The 27,147-nt window shown below is 30.9% G+C and overlaps 2 protein-coding genes across 2 annotated transcripts in view; both read right to left on the bottom strand.

Moving 5' to 3' along the window:
* Positions 1–20,583, bottom strand: part of LOC108916229 — a gene marked incomplete at its 3' end in the record, with an annotated part of 53,941 nt that extends 33,358 nt beyond the window's left edge. The window contains 2 exon segments of the mRNA XM_018722439.2: positions 8,978–10,270; positions 20,299–20,583. Coding sequence (XP_018577955.1) covers positions 8,978–10,253 — 1,276 coding nt within the window.
* Positions 20,584–24,896: 4,313 nt separating this feature from the next.
* Positions 24,897–26,669, bottom strand: LOC108916228 (YTH domain-containing protein 1). Its single transcript, XM_018722438.1, has one exon. It carries the CDS (start codon positions 26,497–26,499, stop codon positions 25,174–25,176), a length of 1,326 nt encoding a protein of 441 aa, XP_018577954.1. The 5' UTR covers positions 26,500–26,669; the 3' UTR covers positions 24,897–25,173.
* Positions 26,670–27,147: the final 478 nt, after the last annotated feature.

Genomic DNA, 27,147 nt, shown 5'->3' with positions numbered 1-27,147 from the left:
AAACGTATACGGACAATTCGAAGATAAATAAAAACAACCGTTAAAATATTAAAATTTTTAAAAACTTGCCTACATGAGTGTTCCCGAGGTATTCCAGCCATGTGTTTTAAAATACGTTTTTGTGAAATAAAAACGTCTGATGCAAAGGAGGAATTTCCCCAAAAAACAACACCATATCTCAGTCTGAAACTCACATACGCTTGATAAACAGTTATTAATTGTATAGAAGTTAAAACAGGTTTCAGATTTCTTATCAAATAACATGCCGAGTTTAATTTCGATATTAACTGAGTACAATGAGATTTCCAGCTGAGGCATTCGTCAATTGTTACTCTCAAAAATTTTATTTCATTTTCGTAGCGTAAAATATCATTCATTCAAAATTAAACGTAATTGAGATGGTTGGACCTATACCACGAACCCACTGACTTTAATAAAGCATTAGTTTTTGTTTCTAGAGAATTGTCTAGGTTATCAGATATTAACAAGGATGTGTCATCGGCATACATGACAAAAGAGGTATCAGAAACTACGTTGCCAAATTCGTTGGTATACAGTAAAAATAGAATTGGGCCTAGTATGGATCCTTGAGGAACCCCTATACCGACTTTCAGAGATTCAGAATTTATATTAGATGAAATATTCTTGTACGTGTATGTCAGACTAACATACCGTTTACGTTTTTTCAAAAAAGATGCGACCCACTCGTTTGCTACTCCCCGTACACCATACGAGGACAGTTTTGAAAGCAACTTGTTATGATTAACGCAATTGAATGCCCTACTGATATCACAGAATATGCCAATAGGACACTCTCCTGCTTCAATATATTCAATAATTTTATAATATAATGATAATAAAGCAGTACTTGTAGACTTATTAAACTGGAAACCATGTTGATGTTCTGAAAAAATATTAAATTTTTCAATAAATTTCAAAAATCGCTGCATATAACAATGTTCAAAAATTCTGGAAAATGCGGATGGAATAGTTACAAGTCTATAATTTTCCATAAGTCGTGGATCGTGTTTTTTATAAATTGGAATGACTCCCTACTTTCGATATACTTAGAAAAACTCCATGTGAGAAAGATAAATTAACAATATAGGTAATAGGATGGATAATGTAATCGATAACCTCTCTAATTAAAAACATAGGTATTTCATCTGATCCAGAGGAATATTTACGTTTTAATTTATTTTTTAATAATGACAGAATTTCTTCCTCTACAAAAGGTTCTAAGAAAAATGATTTATTGTTACAAGGAACTTCACAACTAATTTTATTATATCTAGGAATGTTATGTACTACCTATATCTATGGGGGCATTTTTAAAATATGTTTTAAAATAATTGGCAACCGTCTTAGAATCTTCAAATAATTGACCGTCTGCTAATATGTTTATGTTATGTTGGACTTTAGTTTTGTTAGACAGTTCAGATACAACTCTCCAAGCAGCCCTACTTATATTGTCAGATTTTATAATTCTATTTTGATAAAATTCTTTTTTAGTTTGTTCAACTAACTGTGCATGAGCCTTTTTATGAAATTTATATGTTTCATTTTTATTACGATTACTGGCTTTTTCTTTATACATTTGTTTTAAATTTAAGCTTGATTTCTTTACTTCATCAGACACCCAACTTTTGTCCCTTGTTACACATCTATTATAATATTTTTTCAAAGGAAAGCATTTATTAAAGTAAAACATAAATATATTAAAAAAATAGTTGATTGCTTCATCGACAGTGAGCATGAGACAAATTTCCTCCCATCTCTCATTTTGCAAGTCATAACAAAATGTTTTTATGGCGTTTTCAGAAAAACTCCTCCTAAACTGGTAACTTTTTACTTAATGTTATTTAGCTGAAATAAAGAAGCTTCAAATAAAACTGTTCTGTGGTCAGAAATATCATTGCCTATTACACAAACTGAATTACCTTCGGTAAGTCGCTTGTTTAATGACTCTCAACCTCTACATTCATATAATTTGGGCAACACAAATACCGGCGGTTAAAAAATGAGGATTAAAATCGTCAGAACTGACAAGAAATTTCTCAAATAAAATTTAAAAAATTCTGAAAAATTTTTTGAATTTTTTTTTTTTTTAATTTAAACTATTTCTAATACAAAATTGTGAGAAAAGTTGATAAAAATTCGTCTTTTTCATTTTGATTAAAGTAATGTTTAGCAGCATTAAACGTGTTCCTTTAATTCTTTCCAAAACTTTGCACTACTACTACTAATTTAGCTCACGAATCGTTATCATTTCCGATTTAAACAAATTTTCATAGTTATAAAGTCTTTGCTTCAAACAATCAAAATCACTTTTGATTATTATCGTTTGATTGTATTTTTTTGCCGTAAACTCACTTCAACTTTGAGCTTTCATATCTCGATGATGATTCATCGTATCCACAAGATCAAAAGTGGATTTTGTTCGTCAATCCTTCCTCTATTTGATCCTATAATTATATTTGAAGAATATGCAAATACCGTGGCTCCAGCTCTAAATGTTTGTAAGTATTTTTTCAAAGAAATTTTGAAAAAATTCTAATTGTTGCCTACTTTTAAAACGGATATTGACTGGACTATTATGACAAAAATAAAACTCTATTATCCATAGGAGTAGATTTTCACATCCTTCCTATCTAATTTCTTCTAGCAATGGTGCACATTCTTGCGTCTTATAAATTTGTTTCGTTGTCACTTGTATCCCAATCAGAATCAGCATCGTAATTTTCATCTGTTTCATCAGATCCCCTTTCATCCAAGTTAACACATTCAGAATGAGATAATTCCGAATCACTTACATCAGGCACAATTTATAGAAAACAAAAAATAATATATAAACATATAAACAATTGTAATCTGCCGAAAACAGTTTGTGCAAGTCACAATTCGTATAAATATGTAACCAGTGCATCATGTGAGAACTGAGAAGTATTTTAATGAGACATCTATGAATACATAGTACAACCTTCAAAATATGTAGAAAACTGTGTGTATAAACGTGCTTTTATAATGAATTCCGAGTCTAATTCATAGATGCAAAACAAAAACCACATGAATTACTTAAGTCCGAGCTTGACTCAGACGTGTGCAAAGTGGAACATCAAACAAACCCGAGTCACATGTGGGCAGAAGCATGAAAGGGTTAAAATCTTAAATTAAGTGAAACATTTCACTTGACAAATGTATATAGTAGTACATTATGGCTCACAGTGAGTGTCCTATTAGATTATTTCAGAACCTACTTCAATTTCAATTTTGAAAATTGGGTATTTGGGTGTGCTCCTTTCAAATATAATAATTTTGTTCCTGTAACACTTCCGGTTATACCGGAAGTTGACGTCAACTTTGTTATTTTAAATGGGACACCCTATATATCAGGAATCGGCAATTTTAATAATTTTAGGTGGGGTCCGGATACTTTTGAAAATGTTTATTGCGGTTCAGAAAAAAAATTCATACTATGTAGTTACTAATTTTTTATTTTAATTCACACTCAAATTTAATCTGCTTAGTAAACATAAAGAATATTTTATAAATATTTTGAGTAATTTATACTTTCAAAAATTTAGGATTCTACGTGAAATTTGAGAGTCACTTTATTAAGTATTGCCTATATCTAGGAGTTATAGATTTTGAGATATTAATTTTTAAAGAAAAAATTTGACAGTTGCAAGGGTCGGCGGAGATGTTAACTCTTTTCAGGAACGTGATATGAAGTGGATTTTTGGTACCTGTAAAGGACATAGGTAACACTAAATTGTGGTATACCAATAAATTAAAACATTTAATACTAGGTGTTTCATTTTTGCCGTTAGATTTTGATAACTTCAATTGAACACCCTGTATCTTTTTACTCCGTCGCATGCAGATTGAAATTACTTTTCAAGTCATATAAGCATTGTAAGGGTTGTTGTTACTACTTTTAGAGATATTTACAATTTTCTATTTTTTGGACAGATTTTCTCGTATCAGACCTGTGGTCAAATTGGCCATGATCAGAGATACTCCAAAAACAATTGAAATAATTTGACATTTATCAAATTAGTTGTCAAATTATTGTTGTCTGAATAGTTTCTGCTGAAAATTTAAATAAAAATGCCTGGCGATTGTTTAAATTATACTGATGAGGACTATTTTAATTTGTTTGTTATTTATAGAAAATGTGACAAAATTTCAGGAACATGTAAAGAATTTGCTGCTTTGCACATTCTGTTAACACCTAAAAAAATTACATTGAAATTTCACTCAGTATAATTAGTTTTCATTATCTGATAGATATCGCTACACAGGACTTCAATTAATTAATCCATTTCCATCTATATATACATAGTGTTTCCAATCCAAAATCATCTAAAAATGGAAAAAACTACATCCTTAGGTAATTCTAAGAAAAATTCATTCAAAATTATCTCCTAATGTCCTATTCTGACATAAAATTTTAATTTTCGGACACTGTAAAGAAACAATGACAAAACAAAAATACAGTGAAAATTGATTACAATGACATTGCTTTATACGACATAGGTATTGGATAAAACGACAGAATTTGGAAGTCCGGATTAAATCCTACAAAAATACCATATTAAAAATATCGTTTGCTACGACACCGTTTACAATAATATTTCGGATTTAGAGACGCGTTTTTATATACATTTACCATAGAATCTATCGGTTATAACGACCAATAGTGATACAGTAAGACCACGCTTAACGCGTAGGATACGTTCCATCAAAGTAGAGCGTAATGCAAAACAGCGCTAAACGAGGCTATCTTAACATGTAAATAATGGGGTTAGGAAAAGATGGATAGAAAATTGGTTAGGTATTAAATTTAATAATTATGTTTTTTTTTTAATAAAAGTAAAACCAAACATTTATTTCTTACAAAAATAAAAACAATATAAACGAATATTACTTATAAAAACAAATAAAATTCTAAGTCAGATCATTCAGTCTATTCTGTGTTTCCAATTTTCTGCCTTTTTGTCAAGAAGGCATCTAATGTAGCTTGCGTTTTCCTTTTGCGTTCTGTTAGAAGTTGTTGATAAGTGGATAAAGCATCTATAACACCCCGTCTTGCTTTTGAACTCCTGTCAAAATTTGGATCATTTTCAACAAATTGGTACATAATTCGTCCGTACAGCACCGCACCAAACAAGAAACACAACTACACTGTTTCGGATAGGTTATGTACATATTTGGAAACCTAGCGCTGCACACAATTTCGGGGAATCCCCATAGTGCTGCGAGCAATTTCGGGGAATTCCCGGGTTGAAATAAAAGAGCGCTAAACCGAAACAGCGCTAAACGAAACAGCGTTAAGCGGGGTCTTACTGTATATGGCCTTAAAACCAATGCACCGCTCTTCCATACGTTTGGGACAAATTACAACTTATCTACGCATACAGTTATATTATATGTATTAATTACCACTTTCTATCACGATATCGAAGAGAATAAAGAAGAAAAATCACATATAATATAGAGACTAAAAAACGGAGAAACTAATGCAAGCAAACAAAAGAATGTGGGGTGTCACACTACGATTTCAACAATTTGAAAGGATAGAAATAAAGTCTCTATTCGAAAACAATTCATTAAAAATGAAGCGCGCGAAATCTTTTGAACACTATGTACATACTTGTGGGTACACATGTTGCAAGTGAACCATTTTTAAGTACAACGTCAATAGCGCCATCCTGATCCATCCGGGACGCAACAGGTTTCCAAAAAAGGTTGACGGCAGAGTGGCGCCGAGGACCAGATACTTCTGCGAGCGACTCCACACCAAGGGCGACTCTCCAGCAAGCCCTCGAATCGACAACACGTCTTTTTTCACAAACTTAGTTTTCAATAAAAATACTTTATTTGTACCATTGAGAGCCTTTTATTTTTACTGTACAGCAAAAGCAACCCTCATACTTAAACACTTGTATTAAATTTCTCATTTTTTCTATAAAAATTTTAAATAAAATAGATGCAATTGCTTATTACGTCTATTGGTTATATCAACCGTAAACAAACGGTCCCTTGAAGGTCGTTATAACCGATTTTCACTATAGTAATGGTTAAAATTAATTTGCTCGAATTTGATCATACCTTTTAAAATATACTAAAAACGTTTTTCACATACCAAACATTTTTAATACTCGGAAATTAAATAACTAAAACACCTTAAAACATTAAATTACTGAGTGCATGTGCCCATAGGCATGGAAAATTCGTTTGGTAGAAATAACTTTGTTCCTAGAGCAATCCAAAAGAGTATCTATAAGCTTGAAACCCTCCGTTTCGAATCAAATCTGATTGTTGTTGACTATTGACAACTGTTTTTAATGCCAACAGCCATTTTCAGACTATTAAGTTTGAGACAGCATGTTAACTGGTTAACAGGTTAACAAACTATACTATAAACATAACGTAAAACACACCACAGAAATGAGAAAACCCCCAAATCCAAAGTCAAAGGCTGTGCGGAAGGGGGCTACACTTGAAAAACGCGGACAAACACCCATTATCTATCGACATTGATAGTGCCGACACCGGGGATCGAACCCGGACCAGAATAGGAAGCCTGGCCGAGAAATGCTTGCCACCACACTCTCTACCGACTGTGCTACCGTGGCGATTATATTATTTATTATATACTATAACAGGTAATACCCCATGCTGTTTTAGACAAAGGACATTGTTTTAACAAAATATTTGAGTGAATGAAAGACGATATAATAATTTATATGATCTAAGAGAGAAAACATTGAACAAAGTTATTACCAGCAATGGGACAAATATGGCATTAAAATTTTACATTTTTACATCTAGAACGCTAAATGGTACTTTTGCATTCAAGAATGGAAGTTATTTTGCAAACAATATTTTTTCGAAAACTGCAATAAATTTAGACAATTTTGTTACATCAGTGGCGATTCGCCAGGTGACGCAAGTAATGCACCGCTTCACCTAGAATTTTCGTTTGGTTGTGCAATTTAAAATTATTTATAAATTTTATAATTTAGGTATAATTCTATATTGAAAATGTATTATGTTTGTTTAACACGGAGAAATAAACAGAATAGTTTCGCAGTGAACGCCTTCTAAAAAAACATTGCCTTCGTTGAGTGTGGACATCAACCTCGTACCATACAACGTATAGTATAAGCAAGTGACGCAGATCGAAGTCGGTCTGTATTCCGCTTCTCTTCGTAGCGTTGTTTACGCCGGTTCTCATGGTAAAATCACGCTAAAATTGAAGCAGCATTGTTATCGTCCATAGTCTGCCTTTAAACAGTTTATACGATACACGTCACCCAGTGCACGATTATAACGGATCTTAGTTAATATTTGTTTTATATAATAATTGTAGAAATATTTCCTATGATCCAGTATGTGTTTTATTGGAAACGCCATTTTCCAGATGGAAAATTAAGGACAAAAAAATAAAAAAAAATTTTTTAAATTGCGAGAGACCTGTGCCTTATTCTCTAGATATGGAAAAAAGGGGAAGTCAAAATACAATGTGTACGTTCGGAAGTTTCGGAATGAATGGTAGTCGGAGTACAAGTGGTTGTGTGGAAGTGTTTATTTAAAATAAACTTTTCTGTATGCAGTTTAATTGTGGGTGTAAAGTCGGGCGTGTGGAATAAGGAGGCTGTCGGAACCACAAAGCTTCTTTGGAACATACACATACGGTGTGCGTTAATGTTCGCAGAAGTCCACAAGCCCAACAAATATTTCTATTTTTTATAAAATCTAAATGAAAATCCTTCTCACGAGCGTCAGTTTTTCGGTAATATTGCAATTGCAACTAAAAATTTCTAGATTCATTTAAAGCCGTTTGTCCTTAAAAATTTGAAAATTTTCGCCAGCGGCGCTTTAATTCCTTTTTAGTTAATCAATGAATATGCTTCACCTATTCTCAATGTCACGAGCTGCCACTGTGTTACATACAACAATTTAATTTATATTTTAAATCGTTTGAACTGTGTTTGAATCAAGACGGTTTAGGCGTGGTGACAATCATAACGATAACAACCTGATAAAACAATAAAAATTAGTTGTTTGAAAAAGGAGTGTCAAAATTATATACTTATTGTAATTCATATTCTAAGAGTGTTTAATTCAAAACGAGCTCGGAAAGTGAAGATGAGCATTTACCAGGGGAAATGGGAAGCAGCACAAAGTGCTGTTTTACAATTAATCCCCAAAAAATCGTCGAGACAGTACGAGATTGCCTACAACAAATTCAAAAGGTGGTGTAGTTCGAAGAAAATTCAAAAAGTGTCCGAAGCAGTATTACTAGCATATTTCTTACCATATTTAAACCTTCCATGTTATGGTCAGTATCTTCCATGTTAAAAAGTACACCGAGTGCCAAAAAAATGTAAATATCAGAAAATTTGCAAAACTAATAGCATGTTTGAAATGCAAATCAGTTGGATACTGACTTTCGAAAAAATTAAAAATTATTTTGACATTTGTTTTATGTTCTAGAACGCCAAAGTCTTTTTCATTTGTATGTTGCAGCTAGGTGACAAAAAAGACTCACTTTGTCAACTGAAAATTTAACGGAAATGTCAACTTTTGATGAGTTTTCGGAAAAAAATTTGCTTGGAATATATGTCTCTTGTCTAGAATTGGATTAAGTATGAAAGTATTATAGCAAAAGCTGTTATAATATGTTTTTCTCAATAAACAATTTCAGGCCCATTTAGTAAATTTAACAGAGCAAAAGCAATACACATGCACTAGTTCCAAGACCTCTTCTTTCTACAATTGGAAAATTTTCACTTGAGATCTGAAATGCATAAATCAAAAAGATACACTTCCATTCCCCCTCCACTACTTTGCCCCTGTGCATTCAACCCTCAGGGCTCAAATGAATTTGGTTTACTTGTATGTAAACACCCTTGTACAAATATTTATTATCAAAATTTACAAAAATAACTTGAGATCAATAACTTACGTAACACTGTTTTCTCATTGCATTCCTGTTCTTGTTTCTCTTGTTCAGATTTCATTTTACTTGGACTACTTGGTGGACTGAGAGAAGATAAACTTCCAGAGGCTGCTGATAAATTTTCTCTACTTGCATTCTTGTCTTCTAGTGGTGATTTACGTGTTAAATTTTCTTCTGTTGTACTAGTCTCCTTGTATAGGCATTTTGAGGTAAATTCTTTTTTATTATCTTTTTCCTTAACATTTTGATGTGATTTAGAAAAATGTTTCAAATCATTATCTGGAGACGTAAGGATAAAGCTGGCTATTTGTTCTTGAACAGATTTCTCGAATTGCGGTAAAATTTTTGAAGGACTACCAACTGGACTTTCTTCTTTCAATGAGCCTGTGTAAGTAGTTGGAATAACAGATGCAGGTCTTTCTTTCCTAAGGACTTTAGGCCTTCTCGATGCATCGGTTCTAATTGGAGGTGGAGGTGGAGAAGTAGGTGGACTTTTCAATCTACTGCTAAAAGAAGCACTTCTTGTAGCCCCTTGGCTTGCTTTGTTATCACTGACTATCTCTTTATTGCTATTATTAACAGCTAATTTAACTTCACTTTTATTAGGATCGCTATTATATCTACTGCTACGTGTTTTTGAAAAATGGGAAGTCCAGTTCCTCTGTCTTTCAATCAACTCCTTACTATTAAATTTTCTTTCTGGCTTTTCGGGCTTTTCTGGTTTATCTGGTTTATCAGGTTTTTTCATTACAATAGGTTTTACTCGTTCGTCATTTTTAATTTCAAATTCCTGATTATTAACATTCAAGTCAATCATCTTCTCTGAATGATCTTTAAAGCCGTTAGGTTTACTTGCAGTATTACTAACAATAGATACAGTGTTATTTTCCAAAGGAGAAGGTGACCTAGAGCCATGGCACGACTTTGTGTCTCTTGTTTCACTGTTTGCGGAACTAGTTCTTGATCTAGAATCCAAAATACTTGAAGCACTCTTAGTAGATTGTAAAGGTATTATTCTATCTCGACCAGTCTTATTTTCTTCCCCAAGTTTTTCAAACATCGCTCTGGCATTGTTAAATCTTGTTACATGTGATTCTGTTCGCATGACTGTCACAGCAGGACTATCAGTGTCAATTTTTTCAGTAGCACAATGAGAATATTTCTGCTTAGTTTTCAGTGGAGTAATAATGTCTTCTTTTTGTCCAGGACTTCTCCCTTGAAAGATATTAGCTATTTCAGAGACTTTAGATCCACCAAAACGAGGTAATTTTTTCTCGTCCATGATATGGAAATTAATATCTGCAAAAAAAATAAAATATATATAAATAACAATCATAAACATATGTTCTATATATTTTTTTTCGAAGGCTACTATTACTTTTTCTATGTTGGAACTGTTTTTCTGTTCATTCACTTACAAACGATATTTCATAACTCAATTTAAATCATATTAAAGAAAAAAAATCTAATCTTATATCCTTCATCTGATAAAAATTTTGATAAATAAATCCAAGATCAGAAGCATCTTGCAATGTTGGAAGCTTGCTTTGTCACCCCTGTACAAAGTAGACTTCCGTTTTTTCCAAGATTCTTAAAAAAATTATTTACATTCAAATTAGAAATTATATAGATTTAATTCATTTCAAAGGACCCCGCACAAACCTTATGGGTTTGAGTACCCGGTCGATTTGTCTGAATTTTTTTTTCGCAAGTCTGTGCGATTTAATGGATGATACCCTTAGAGTAGCTGATAGAGGAATGATTGTAGCAGTGGTTATGCGGGATTATTCCTGCATAACACATTTGACTCTCTGTATTTAAAATACTCCTTCCTAAATTCAATTTTTATGGCTTTTCAGAAGGTGCTCTGGAGTGGTTTAACATGTATCTGCAATAACAGGTAAAAACAAATCTCGATGGTAATGAAATGGTATCTAATCCATTAAATATACAGTGTGTCCCAGAAGTAACGCAAAAAATTCGTATTTTATTTTGTGTTGCGTTTTCACAAAAACGCTAAAACACGTCAATTAGTAAATAGGAAATGTCATTTTGTCACGTTGCTTGAACCTTTTTTGCGCTATGTTTCATAAACCTATGATGTCATCAACATTTTTTTTTAAATAGCACTACCTAATTTTTTAAGCATAAATGGATAGTCCTTTTGAAGGGAAATACGTCGATATAGGGTTTGGCCTACTTTACTTTGACAGGAGCGAAAAAAAAGCCAATGACTGGAATGGATATGGTTTAAAACAACAACAAAAGTAGGTATCATAAACTGATGCGAGAACAGTGCTACAGCAAAAAATTTGTGGATGTTTTGTGTTTTGGTTGATTGTAGATACGTTTTTATGTATTGACATGTTGGCGTTTTAGGCTATATGACGAACGGCAGTATGTGGATTTTCAGTGACAGCTAAACATAACATTTTGCCTATCATTTTCTATCACTATCGTTGGCCTTCCAGATCTAGACAGATCTCTAGCATGGCCAGCGTCTTCAAATTTGCGTACTAATCTGCACACAGTGGACGGAAGTATTGGTTGTTCTGGATACTTGGGATTGAATAATTGACATACTTCATCATAACTATGGATCCTATCTCCGTATCCAACAATAATTAGGATTTCAGTTCTTGTTTCTTATTTAAACACAACACCATCGTAATGTAAAGTTATGGTATTTGTAACTGTCACAATGATATGAGGCACTATTGCATTCGCTAACTGTCGTCTTCAGAACAATGCCTACATTGCCGCTGTGATCGGGTGTATCTACCCAATCTACATAAAAACATGTACCTACAATCGACCAAAACACATTTTTTGCTATTGCACTGGTTGCGCATAAGTTTGTGATACCTACTTTTGTTATTAATTCAATCCATGTTCATTCCAATTATTGGCTTTTCTTTCGCACCTGTCAAAGTAAAGTAGGCCAAACCCTATATCAACGCATTTCCCTTCAAAAGGGCTATCCATTTATGCATAAAAAATAAGGTAGTGCTATTTAAAAAAAATGTCGATGACGTCATATGTTTATGAAACATAGCGCAAAAAAGGTTTAACCAACATGACAAAAAGACAATTCCTATTTACTAATTGACGTGTTTTAGCGTTTTTGTGAAAACTCAAAACAAAATAAAATACGAATTTTTTGTGTTACTTCTGGGACGCACTGTATATAGTGGTATTTCACTAAGGATCCATACTGGGCCCTTTACTATTTGTATTATACAGGGTGTTCTGAAAGTCCGTCAGGAAACTCCAGGAGGTAATTCTACAGATTAAAATAATAGCAGTATGTAATGAAATTTTTATTTGAATTGTCAATTGTTTGCAAGTTACAGCTTGTCAAGATTCAATATTTTTTATTTTTTATTTAAATAACTTATTTAATTCAAGTTCGATTAGTCTTTCATTTGGCACACCCACTAAGTAGATGAAGCTTTATTGGACCAGTCAGTCAAACTCAAAATTTGCTTTGTTCATAACTTTTTTCTCTTGCTAGACATCGCAGAAATTTAAACATAATTGAAAAGAGAAACAATATCAGATGAAATTAAATACTCTTTGTTCAAGCACATAAATGTAACCATTTACCAGAAAATCGCTATTAATGTATTATTAAACATCAAATTTTTGATCATTCTTTCTGTAATTAATCAAGTTGCTATGCTTCAAATAAAAATTATTAGTAATTTTGGTGTTACAAATTATAATAAAAATTGTTTAAGGCAGGTTTGTTTGATTTTTCACCATAATAAATTTTTTTTTCGGCTCTGTAATAGCGTTGTGGAAAAATAAGCGGAGGATAATGAATTTACTAATAACATTTTATTTACTAACGAAGCTGGTTTTACAAGAGATGGTAGTACGGCATGGCAACTTGATTAATTGCAGAAAGAATTATCAAAAATTTGATGTTTAATAACACTTTAACCATTTTTTAAAGACAAAATTAATTCTCTTAGCTTCCTTATAGAAGGAAATTGTTTGGACAATTGCCTGAAATCAGAAGAATAAAGGATAAATGTATTTTCACTGCTACATTCTTATAAAGAATTTGTCAATTTCAACACTAGAATTTTAACATTCTTTTTGTCTCTAAAAATTGTTTTTTTTATCCAAACTTGTTACCTAGACTAGTCCAGGAAGTTTTTGAGGGGAATCTGAAGGAAAATCAATTGGCACTATTGCCAATAGAGAAATTTTTACTCAATATTCCTATGGCAGTTCCTCTGGAACCCCCTTAACAGAATCTATTGTCACTTAAATAAATAATAAAAAAAATAATAATAATCATAGAAATTGTATGCGAACATTTCTAAGAATCTCACAAGACACCAATGAAAAGAATATTTAGCTGAACTGTTTATGTAACTATTCACAACTAAAAAAAAATTATTTCTTAAAGTTTATTTAATCATACAAATATTCTTTGAAATAGAAGGTATTTGAAAAAATATTTTCTTGACTATATGTTAAATTAATTCATATCATTTATTATTATAATGTAAAGTCTTATTTTATTGGTTATAAATGTGACAAACACAAATATTTAACTTTTATATTTTTAAATTTAGAAAAAAAATTACATTTAATAAAGTTGTACTTGATACTGAAATTTTGTGGTGTTCTTATGCATAGCATGACAAACAAAATTTGATTTTTTTTATTTGAACATTCTGTACATTATAAGTATTCAATTAAACACTGGTTTACAGTATGGTTTAATTTCGGATTTATCTCTAATGTTACGGAAGATTTTTTGCTGGTAGTAGATGCTGTAAGTGTAATGTGGCATTTTCTAATGGCCTTTTTTTACTTACTACAAGTAGATACAATGTAAGGGCAATAGTAGTAACATACATATACATATGTAGAAAAGACCTAAAATAACTATTAATAATAAAATCTAATCTTGCATCTAATAAATTATCTATAAATCAAGTAGAAGCGAGTAGAAGCTAACAATGAAGAAATTTTAAAATTAGGTGTCAAGAAAATAGTATGACAACAGCTGTTTGCAATCAACTGCGTACAGATAGGAAATAACGTGAATATACTCGTATAAGCTGTTTCTGTTGTGAGTCAGTTGTAAAAAAGGAAAGTTCATATAAGTAATTGAAAATTTGATTTAGAAATTAAGCTAACATTTAAGTGTGTTACATACCTATTTTGACTTGCAATTAAGAATTGTAGTTTGTAATGAAAACATTAAAACAAAATATATTATTTGGTGTACCTACCACAAATATTAATTATTACAGTACATTATACAGATTCGATACTAGATATATTTCATTGATACTACTAAAATGTAGAAATTATAAGTTTTTTGGACAAAATTTGCAAAATAAAAAATTAAAATAGGGATTTTTCACCCAAACGTCAAAAAGAGTTGCAAATATATATTTATTTCATAATCAACTGTCAAGTACAAACAAGTATTTAATTATTTTCCCCAAATTTTTTAGTTATACCTAATGAACTTTGAGATATGAAATGTTAGAGTCAAATTAAAATTTAAATAAGTACAACTACAAATTTAATCTTTGTATGTTCATTATGAAAAAAATATATATTCTGCATCTATGTGCAACACTTCCTTGAAATTTCAGTGAACCTAAAAATCAATTAAATCATCTAAACAGTATGGGTTCCACAGAGGGTTTTACAGTTCATTATCAAAATATGACTAGGTACTTTAATTACAATTACAGTAAAAAAAAATTGAATTATACTTAATTTTTGTTCTAGGCATTAATTGGTGAAATAAATAAACTGAATGAGTATTCTTGAAAGAAACAAATAATACAAATTTAGATACAATAGATACAGATGATTTACATTAAAATTAAAAAGTATTGCCTCAAATTTGAAATCTCTAAATTTCCTATGACTTCTTAATTAATGTCGAAATGTTCCCAGTTTAGTTCTATATTATTATTGCACTTATCATTAAAGTGATTATTCATGTCATTGGAGACAGATCCATCAGACCTTATATTGATGTAATCATCAAAGAATGTTTTATTCAAATATAACAAAGTATAGAGTGCATCAGTTAAGAAAATAATAAACAAGTTTTTCACAATTTTTAAAAGGTACAAAATTCAATATCATTATAAAATACTTCTTGTCGACAGATACAAATTTCTTCTTTAGCATTTGTATATTCAAACTTTTTTATTAAGAAAAACAATACATGTACAAAATTCATAGAAATTTCATGGCAGAGTATAAAATCATCTATAAAAGTGAGAATTCGCTGCAATCAGAAAGCAATTGCCTGCAATCGTAAGAAATTGGTAACAGTCTCTGCCGAAATCTGAGAAATCATGTCTGCAATCTGTGCAATCGCCTTTGAAATCTGGCTGGAATCAAAGCTTAACGATATATTAGTCCTAGTTCAAGCTAGTTCAAAGAGTTAAAATGACAACAACGAACAGCATTATGTTACTGTTTGTATCATAAATATAAAAAAATATATAAAACACACCACATAAATGAGACAACTCCCAAATCCAAAGCCAAAGGCTGTGCGGAAGGGGGCTACACTTGAAAAAATGCGAACAAATATCCATTATCCATCGACATTGCCAGTGCCGATGCCAGGGATCGAACCCGGACCAGAATAGGAAGTCTGGCCGAGAAATGCTTGCCACCGCATGCTCGACCGACTACGCTACCGTGGTGATAGATGGCAAAATTTAGTTAAGAAACTAACTAATTTGTAATGTATAAATAATACCATAATTCAAATACAGTAAAATCTCTATAATCTGGCACTTTATTACACAGGCACGTCCAGTAATTCGGCGTTATCTTTTCCGCGGAATTTGCGACAGGTGTTTAAACAATGATTGAGTGAAAAGAAACAAATGTCTATGAACAATTATTTTACAGAAAAATAAAAACATTACAATATACATATACAGTTTATGCCATTTAACACTCCCGCTGCCAATATTTCCAAAATGAATTTTATTTTAGTACCGGAAACTGGGGTTGTTAGGTCCCTCGAATAGCTTCAAATTGTAGTTAGAACTCTTAGTTCAAATCTTTCTGTATAGATGGCGTGGCGATACTAAAAAAATTTTTGATCTCTGGAACGTGGAAATCCAGTCCATCTGAAAGATCATTAAATTTTGAGTATTTTTTTAATATAAAGTTTTTCCCAATGTTTTTGAGACATGTCGACTTCAATATGCAATGTATGGTGTAACTGGAAAATCTATTATTTTATCTAAATCATACCGAGAACAAATATTCTTTTAAAATATTGTTATAATGACTTTATACACACTAACTAACAAACAATAAATTATAAAAAACAAATAATCAACTACAGAAAGAAATTGTACAATGGTAAATCTTATAACTAGTATAGTTAAATTGAAAGATGCAAGCAGATAAAATTGTAATTATTGGAAAACTAATATGTGTCATCTGTCATAGGTGTTTTATTTTAAACAAATGACATGAGCCACCTATGACTATTTTTTCATGACATTTGATAAAATGCAGTTCGTCTCTGCGCCTTATAAGATTTACCATTGTACAATTTTTTTGCCTGTACTTGATCGTTCGTTTTTTACAATTTATTGTTTGTTAGTTAGTATGTGATGTGAATAAAGCCATTATAACAATATTTTAAAAGAATATTTTGTCTCAGTGCGAAATAAATAAAATAATGGATTTTCTTGTTACATTATACATTGCCTATTGAAGTCGACATATATCGAAAACAAGTAAATATAAGGAAAAACTTTATATTACAAAAATTACTCAAAATTTAACGATCTTTCAGATGGATTGCATTTCCATGTTCCAAGGATCAAAAAAATTTTTAGTATTGCCACGCCATCTATACAGAAAAATTTGAACTAACATTTCTAACTACAATTTGAAGCTATTCAAGGGACCTAACAAACCCAGTTTCCGGAACTAAAATAAATGTCTTCATTTCGGAGAGATTGGCAGCGGGAGTGTTAAATGGCACACCCTGTATATGCACACACAAATATAATATGTATGTATACAGGTATATGTACCAATTCTTTGTTAATAAACAATTAAAAGTAACGTTTTTTAATTTAATACATATACATATTCCATTAATTCGAATTTTCCAGTACTCCGTCTCTCTTAGGTTTTTAATCGTGCCGGATTAATGAGATTTTACTGTATTCATTCAATTTAATTAATTTCATCTATATTAAGCTAAAAACCTTATGACTAAATTACTCGAAGGAACTAAATTAAAATACGTTAAAATATTTATAAAAAAGTACTAACAAGAATGACCAGTCTTATATTTCTCTGAATCTCTATACAATTATAACAAGCAGGCAGTGCATGTTTTTCGAGTAAAATGACAGATCTTTTTTCTTTGAAAAATGATTGCAACTCAAATGAACTTAGGTATAGAATTAGAAAAATAATCAGTGGCATCTAAGCTCTATCATTTTTAGTGAAGATCGTCTTTCAGTATCTCTGGTACTGGTTGATATAACTGTACAGGAATTCAGTAAATTTTTACCTTTATTTAATTAAATGACCAAGCCAAGTTTAATTAATCTAGGTAATACATTTTTTGAGATATTTGCAAATTTAAGATGTTTTTTCAAAAATTTAAACACCCTGTAACTTGAAATGAACCAAATTTTAACTAAGGAATATCTAACCCAATTATCATATTTTGAACACAAGATTATCTGATAGCATTTATGTTCCTTCATTTAAACTTGCCCTGTATATGTAACAAATACAGGGCAACAGTGAAAAAAGTTCAATATCAAGTAGAAAAAAATATCTACATGGTGTCCCGAATTACATAAATAAAAAATCTAATGACGGAACTCATCAAAATAAGAAAAGAGATAGAAGGTGCAGAATTTGAAATTCCTGAAAACCTTTTTTGAACATATTTCTATATTTACAGTGACACAATGATAATTATAAAATAGAATAGCCTAGGAAAAGATTTTTTTGTATTTTTCATGTAGGTACACTTTTAAATAGGAATTTTAAAATTTGGACTTCTTTTACACAAAAATTGTTTCCTCCATTTTTTAATAAAAATTTCCTATTTTCCTATTTCGAGAAAAAATCATACCAACCATGTTGTCAATTAAATGAAAAACAAAGGAAACCTGCTGATTAAAATTTGTACATTAAGACATCACTTTCATAATTTACTTAAATATTACTCACATAATAAGACGAAACCAGGGTGAGAGGGTAGATGATGCCTGTGTACATCATACATGTGATGTAAATAATAGTTTTAATATACAAATATTCTCGCAAATATTACTGAAGTTCTACTCAATTATTACTAAGTATTAGATACTCAAAGATTGTACACTAAACTACTTTTGTGATTTCCGTCAATGAAAAAAAAAAATTTCTAGTTTTTTAAATATATTAAAATACATCTAGTTTTTGTGTTTTGATGCCTATTATCATAAATCTATCAAAATTGTTTGCAATATTGATTAACTCTGCAAAGCAAAAGTATAGTCTTTGCCATATCAATTGAAGAACCAAGAGGATGACAGTATGTACCAGGTTCGGTAGCTGATGCAGCAACTCGGCATTGAAATATTTGAAAAACTTGTTCCCATATTTATTTAGCCATACCCATATACAGGTCTCGTCGAACTAAACGTGGAGGTGGTAGAAATGTATACGCCCAGTTGAAGAATGCGAGCACGGGTAAACGAAATACAAATACAGTTGCATTGGGCAGTGGGCTACTGGGCAATAAATCTCAGCCGTTGACAAGTGGTCGACAAATTGTCCAGCAGTGCAGTGCAGCAATGCGGAATTTGGTGTGATTCAGGTAATTTTAATTTATTATAGGCACCTTCTATTAATCATTGATATTACAATAGCGAAAGGGAGAAATAATATTATTACAACATGGCATTTTTAAGACCTTTTAAAACGGAACAAAACAAAATTTACCAACAATATAATAAAATTGTTTGAGGACATAAATAATTAAAATATGTTGTTGGCCAAATGAACATATAATAGAAATTTTCTGCACATTATATACAAAGTATTATAATTTTTTACCTTTATCAGAAAACTTTTTAAGGACGCCTATGAAATTCATTAAATTTTATTGCCAGACGTTTTTTACATGTTCAAATGACTTCGGAAAGACTAATAATAAATCCAACGAGTGTCTTTTAAAAAGAGCACAACAATCCCATATATGTATTTCAGCAAACGGTGTATACCTAGTTAGTGAGGTATGTAAGTCTGTTTCTGGATTTTTATAATTTGCCTTTGACTTCTGAAACCATTTTCGCTTTTTTATTTTTCTACCAACTACTTATATGATAATAATGTTTATTTACATTGTAATCTGAAAGTCAACTAAAATTAGATAAATAAACATTGGAACCGCCCACAGAAACCTTTTAATTGAACATAGGGTTAGTAAACATTACAATTACAAATAAGTTATTATGACTCACAAACTATAATAATTACTAATGTACCTAGTTTTTAAAGAATAAAACATTTTCTTTTCCAATAAATTAAATACCTTATAACTTGTGACTGGAATAAACATACTCAGACAGAACCCTGAATGTAGGTACTATTTTCACACCAGGGACAAAACATAAGTAAGTACTGATATCGATATCCTACAAACAGTACAAACAAATGAAAAATAATAGAACTGCGTTAATTACACAAATCTCTACATTTATAGTTGATTATCACTTAAATCTGATAAGAATAAATTTCACATAAGTATGTGTTAAATAATTAACTAATGTTGTCTTAAATGTTTATTCACATTTTACATTATAAAAGTATTTTTTAAATTGTTAATACAGCTATTAGAAATAATGTTATCTGTTTTCATGAGTCATAACAGTGTATAAAATTTTTCTATGATAACAGATAACTCTGAAAATACTACAAACCAAATTGTCTCCCTGTTTTTCTAATTCCTTAAAACAGGCTTTTAAACTTGAAATCTATTTTTTTACGATTAATTTATACATATACCTACGTGTTTTATATAATTTTGAAAACCTAGCTAGAGCAAGATAAAGATTAATAATGACATGCTATGCTTGACATTTAAACTAGAGGGACTTTGTTTTTACAACCCTTTCTTTAACAGTTAATAGTCAATAAAGAGTAATTCAATATTTAATCAGTATAATTAACATTGATGCATTAACAACTGAATTGTTTTTTACTGAGAATAAAATAGTTGAAATTTGAAAATTGATAAAACTAATTCATTACGAAAAAATATAAATATAAGTAAAAGTTAAACTCACCTATTAGACATGTATTTCCACAATTTTGTATTTAAAACATCTCCAAAATATATTTCTCACAAAGGGGGAAGAAATATACAATTGATACGGAAATATTACAATGTACTACATAACACTTATCATTGCACATGGTGAGGCAGAGTTTCGTTTTCATTATTTCTACAATTACAAGACACTGCACATTATAAACACTGTAGCCGGAACTCTTAAATTTTACTTCCCAAAACATAAACCACAAGAAAACATTCGTCAAATCCAATTCCTAGGAGCACCAGACTTGATGAGAGCAACAACCGGAATATTATTTCTGCGCAAGATTCCTACTTTGGGTCTGGGTACTTTTAAACCAATTACACTTACTTATTTTGGCGGTCTAGTTAAAACTTAACAATCAAGTTTACGTAGATACCTATTTCATATTTATGTATCCCTAAGATGTAGGTATGTTATTAAATATCAAATATCAATGTAAAATTAAATCAGCATCAGCGAGGTGTCACGATCTATATATTGATGGGCTATGATGGAGAAAACTTTCCTATGGTTTCGTCGGGAATCATTTTTATTTATATATAAGTACATGGTATTTCGAAAAAAGTACCTTCCATAAATTCAAGAGCTCGTAGAATATCAAACATTAAAATTTTTTCCTATTGACTCATTTTTGAGAAACAGTTCGTCAATGGTGATTTGTTTTTCGAAACTCAATAATATTGCATTATATTATATTGTTTTGAAATACTGAAATTTAGTATGTACAAGTTCATGTTTTATAGGTACAATATACAACCTTTTGTAATTTATTTCAAATTGACCGCCAAAAATATTTATGTATTTTATATTATTGGATAAAAACAAATGGGATTTTAACACAACACAGTTACAGATCTTCCAGAAGTACCTATGCAATTATTTTAGGAATTGGCGATCCCTCCAATTTACTTTTAGAAATCCGTGATTTTTGAGGATATTAGAAATATATCAGTATTATGAATTTTCCTCTATTTTGTAGAGGTCGTTATCATTTTCATACATAAATAAGACACATACAATATAGCTTAGCTCAAGATAGCGCCTGGGATAGGAGAGCAGTTTTATATTGCCGAGTTGCCGATAGAGTACAGTACACAGAATTTTAGGAAGTTTCAAATGCAGGGACCAGTATTCCTAAACAATACTTAAGTGTATCCTAAAAATGCATAAACAACAGTTTGGCAATGTTGTCACGCGTACGCACTTATTTATTTTGTACACTTTTTTTATCAATGCCTATTTTTGTGTTGCTGTACCTATTTACTTACTTAAATTTCCAAATAAACAAATTCATAGTGATATTTTAAACAGCTAGTAATATATTTTTTTTAATATTTGATGCCATAATTTTTATAAATTTAAATAAAATATACAAGGTTGGTTATTAGTACGTCGTGGAAAGTAGGTACAGGGTTTTTGTTTGTATTTCTACACCTACCTATTCACAGCTTTAATCACTAAAGATAGAAAAAAACTTTAAACACGAATGTAAAATTTTTCCTTTATTATCTTATTCTGACATTATTGAAATTTGCTGGCATACAATAATAAACGTTTAAAATAAAAAAATGTTAAACAAATTACAATACATTCTTATTATTATTGAAATAACAACAAACTATTTTTATAACTTACCTTTATACACATATTTTATGGATATGTTTTGTGTTTTGGAACATACTTAATGATAATATAAGGAGAATACTTAAACTTAAAAACAAAATAACATTAAAATAGGTACCTATCCATTCTTAAAAATCTTCCGCATGCCCAATTGGTGAATGACACTGTTGAAAATATGCTTTAATTTACTATTTATTGCCTTAAAAATAAATTCAGGATTATCAAATATTTCGTGCTGTATTTTTTCTCTCAATACTTGTAAATTTTAAGGTTTACAGTCCGTACGATATTTGTTGGCACAGAATTCGAATTTCACGCACCTGTCTCGGTAAACAGTTACAGTAGTTTCGATAACAGAGATTTATTGGTTTATTCTCTTATTTTATAAAACCTGTGGTGACTAACAGTTATCCTACTATACTCGTATAGTCGGTTTCCGAAGATTTTAGTACTTATGGGATTTATGACATTTAATTTGTGCTGTGTTAATTTCTTTCACTGAATTATTTCCATGTTAATTTTTAATTTGCCCTAGGGTGTTATAGATATTCATAATGCCCTAGGGCAGCGGTCGGCAACTGGCGGACCGCGGTCCAGATCCGGACTTTTTAAAAGTATAAATTACTCAAATAAATTATTAAAAATATATTTTTTTTTCGTTTTAGTGCCACCCTTATTTTTTCTAGCATTTTAGAATTGTGCGACTGATTTGAGTTCTTAATGGTTAGTAAGCAGATTAAATTGGAGTGCAAATTAAAATAAAAAACTAGTAAGAAATATATTTTTTTTTCTGAACCTTGTTAAAAATTTTGAAAAGTATCCGGACCCCACCTAATATTACTTGCCGACCCCTGCTCTAGGGCATTTACATTTTAAAAGAAAACGAAAATGTTTGTACAATTAAATTTAGTTTTGTATACTGCTTTCTTCAAGGATATAAAGCTAAACTGCACACATTTTTTTCTGTACCTCATATTATTTGTTCTAAAAATATCTTACAAATGAAGTTGCTTTATTATTATTATTATTATTTTACAAAAATATAGTTTATTTAATCAATGACTTCTAAACACTTTCTGGTTTGATTCTTAAAAAAAACAAAACCGGAACACTTTTTTGTTTCATTTTACCAGATTTTGCCGCTAAGACCCACCGATTTCGTGAGGCCGTAGGCCGTAGCCCCCCCTAAAGCCAGACCTGATGTTAGTTAAGAAACACTCATATGTAGCTAAATCTTTTTACAACATTTAATAGGCCGTTCCCAGACTGTCTTAATCATTGCTGTATCACCTCTGTATCATTGCCCACCTCGGAAAATTCGATGACTACCGCAGGAAAAAAAGATACAATAATATCATCTTTCTCAAATCGGTACTCTTTTTTTTAGAATCAAACGAAAGAGTGCTTAGGTTTTTGAAACATTATATCAGTAAGTCGTTGATTGAACAATTTTTAACGAAAATGTGACAATTTATAAAGTGATTCTACTTGCTTAAATAATATGTAATGTGTTTTTATTTTTTTGAAATTAAGTAGGCTTAGTTTCAAAGCTGCACTTAGAAAGACAGTTGAATATTACATACTGAAGATACCAAATTTATAAATTTTTTGACACAACAGGCTGAATATTTTTACATCTTTGGATAGAGTGCTTTCTTAACATTACAGTGGCATAATATGTAGAGATCTATCTCTAATAATATTAAGATATGGCCAAAAGACTAGATTTTATTGTCAGCATACTTTTGGCCATATCTTCCTTGTTATTAGAGATACATCTATCAAACCTTATACCTGAGGAAGTGTTCTATCTAAACATGTAAAAATATATTGTTTTATTAAAAAAAAACTTGATAAATAAAAACTGGCCCTGTATTTTTTATTTTTATATAAAATTATTAAATTATTTAACTGGAAATTAAAAAAATATATACTTAACTAAATCAAATTTGACGAACAGCTGTGACATGCTAGATTAGACGTTATTTAAACCGCTTATTAATAGGAAGTTCTTATACCAATGTCCTTCCCCTTTTGTTTACTAATGGAGAGACACAGAGGAGATACTTAAATAAGAAATTTTCTCTAATAACAATGTATGTTACAAGTTGATAACATTTTTTTCTGCAAATACCCCATTATTACCAAAATGCAACATTTGTTTTTCCAATTAGTCGAGAATTCACACAAACATTTCTTACTACTTTAGCCCAAATACAACAAGCAACAAAGATAAGGTGAAAGAATATTATGTAAATAATACATTTCAACTCAGAATTTTTTAACAATGACTTTTTTCATAAAATGAAAAATAAAAGTGGTGGATAGTGTATATTTAGTTAAAATAATACTTATTAATCAATATAACTGTATGATTTTTTTGTAGTGTAGGTACTTTATTCAAATATTTTATATGTATATAGTGTTGGTTCTTTGTTATATTTGCTTTTGATCGTTTGCTAAGAAAAATTATAATCGTTATTTACGTTTTATGAAGTCTTTTAGCTACATCATATTTTAAGTTTATTACAATTATTTAGAGATTTCATATATTACACTATTATTTGTCACAAAATGTAAATATGAGTGACATTTCTTAAATACGAGCCAAAAAAAATCCTAGCTATGCCCATTACTACTCTTTTTCTGACCTTACTAATCCTAAAAGAGTTACTGCATTCATGTAAGCAAAATTTATAAACATTGTAAATTAAAAATTATTGACTGGTTTGTTTAAGCAGCCCTGAAAAATAGAGAAACAAAAATTTATTATATCTAATTTGAAATAATATAATGCTTATAGCTGCTAAAAGACCTCTAAAGATTTGAACTGTTTCATAATAAAACTGAACCGTAAACCAAAAATGATATTTTATTTTATTTGAATTAACAATTTACTCTTCTAAGTAAATATTTAAATTGAAAATACATTTACCATTAATTAAAGTACTTATTTAATATAAGTGTTTTATACAAATAATGAATTACTTAAAACTTATGTAGCTACAACTAATACATCCAATGATTGATTTTACACACTTTTTTGTAATTCGTACATCTTCAAAACTTTTAAACCAGGAATAAACATTCATCACAATCAATTTTAAAAAAATACACTTGAAAAGCACCACTGGTAAAAATACCAAGGTAATTAAATTATAAATAATTTTACATAAAAGGAAATTGTGTCAAAACATATTCTATTCAATGAAAAATTATTCACCGTCTGTCTCTGTAACGATGACGACTTTCTCTCTCTCTATCTCTGGAACGTTCACTAGTCCTCCATATAAATTCATCAACGGATCGATCATATGAACGTTTGTCGGAATAAGAACTTATCCTAGACGATGCATATTCAGGTATTGGAAGTCCCTCATAATAACGAGGTGGAGGCAGATTATCATAGGCTGAAGCTGAATATAAACCAGGAGGTGGAACATATGGTAATGGTGGCAACTGATGCTGCATCGTTCGCATATAGTCAGCAACATATGCTTCAGCAGCTGCTGCTGTATATGGCCTTGGTGAGTCTCGATCATAAAATAATGAATACCTATCTCTAGGGCGAGGCGATATAGACCTCCTGTATGAAGTTGATGTTGTTAATCCCCTTGTTTGCAAAAAATACTTTCTTCTAGAATAGGATGCTCCTCGGCCTCTGTATCCAAATGAAGAAGTTCGAGCTGCTATTGGCATTCTAGCTTTTGGATGTCTGTGACCATCACGACCACGTAAATTATTTTTTTTTGCTGCTTCTTTAGCTAATCTTAAAATAGGAGTAATTTCTATACCTTCATCTTCTGGAAATAAACGACATAGTTCCTCAGCTACTCTGGGTTCTATTTCTTGTCCATCCCTTCCTATTTTAACAGGTTTACCATCATTCCATGGATTGTATAAATGCATTGTGCTTGAAAATGGCAATTCTTTACGACAAATCCAATCCACTTTAAATACACCACCTAATGCCTTTGCAGACAATCCTGGTGGCAACACCCAAGATATGGCTGGAACATCATGTCGTGATTCACCATGCAGTCTGGCAAAACCGGCAAACTTTCCACTTTCTTTTACTGAAAATATAAGTAACACGTTTCTTGATTCTCTATAAGCCTTATTTAAATTGGCTTCATTTTGAGGTAAAGTAGACCATACACCTTTAGCTTTTGAAAGTGTAATATTTTCAGCATTGTTCGATTTTATTACAAAAAAACGAGCATCTCGAAACAAGTAGTTTAATTTAGTAAGATAATCATAGGATTTGGTCTTGGCATCCTTAGAACGAGTTCTTTTAGCTGCTGGAGATGGACTTTTATCTTTAGAACGGCCCCTTTTATGCCTGGAAAGCCGTCCCTTTCCTGATGAATTCGTACTTACAGAACTTATGCTTGGAGCAGATGAACTTTCAGAACTAGAAGAAGATACATCACTTTCATAATTCACTTCATCCAATTTCATTTCATCGCCCATATCCAGGCTCAAATTTAGATTTTCTGGATCTATACTGCCATTCTTATTAGAGTTCCTCGAGTCCATTATCATACCAAATATGTACGATTTCTTAACTATTAATACTATTAATCTTCAAACATTTTCCTGATTATATTTCAAATTTCACAAAAATTTGTGAATAATTATTCTTTAAAACTTAGATTTATAGTCCAGAAAATAACCATTTAACCAAACAAAAACACTGTCTTTTATATTGGCACTATTGGCAGGACAATTGGATTGGCAGTGCTGCTAACCATAGATCTTGTAAACTATAGACCATCCAAGAAAGATAAGACAGTTGCGCGATTGTATAAATGAAATAAAGCTAGTTAGGGCACAGAATATTCCAACTTATACACAGTTCAGAGCGAACAGCCGAGCTGAGCAGACGTGTTTGTTTGTGAGGTGAAGTGAGTGCAACGAGCAAATTCTACCTGCCTTTATTAAGGCTACCTGGAAAGAATCCCTTTCTTTCCTTTTAATCACCGACCTAATCCCCGGTTTAAGCATAGAGGCCGTCGGCATCTTTGTTGCAGGTACCTGTCCCGGGGTTATGCCCAGGTAAGTTTTTACTTATTTATCAGTTATTTGCATTACTTTAGAATACATTTCTTTAAAATTGCGACCCCCGACAAACAATATACCAGACAGACAAATACACCAAAAGACACGTACGCCCCCGTGAGGGGGCATCCC

This window comes from Anoplophora glabripennis, unplaced genomic scaffold (assembly GCF_000390285.2).
Source record: "Anoplophora glabripennis isolate ALB-LARVAE unplaced genomic scaffold, Agla_2.0 scaffold1492, whole genome shotgun sequence".
NCBI lineage: Eukaryota > Metazoa > Arthropoda > Insecta > Coleoptera > Cerambycidae > Anoplophora > Anoplophora glabripennis.
This window is presented reverse-complemented; position numbering and strand designations above follow the sequence as displayed.

Coding starts and splice junctions, on each gene's coding strand:
- LOC108916228 (XM_018722438.1), bottom strand. CDS start 26,499: ATGATAATGGACTCGAGGAACTCTAATAAGAATGGCAGTATAGATCCA.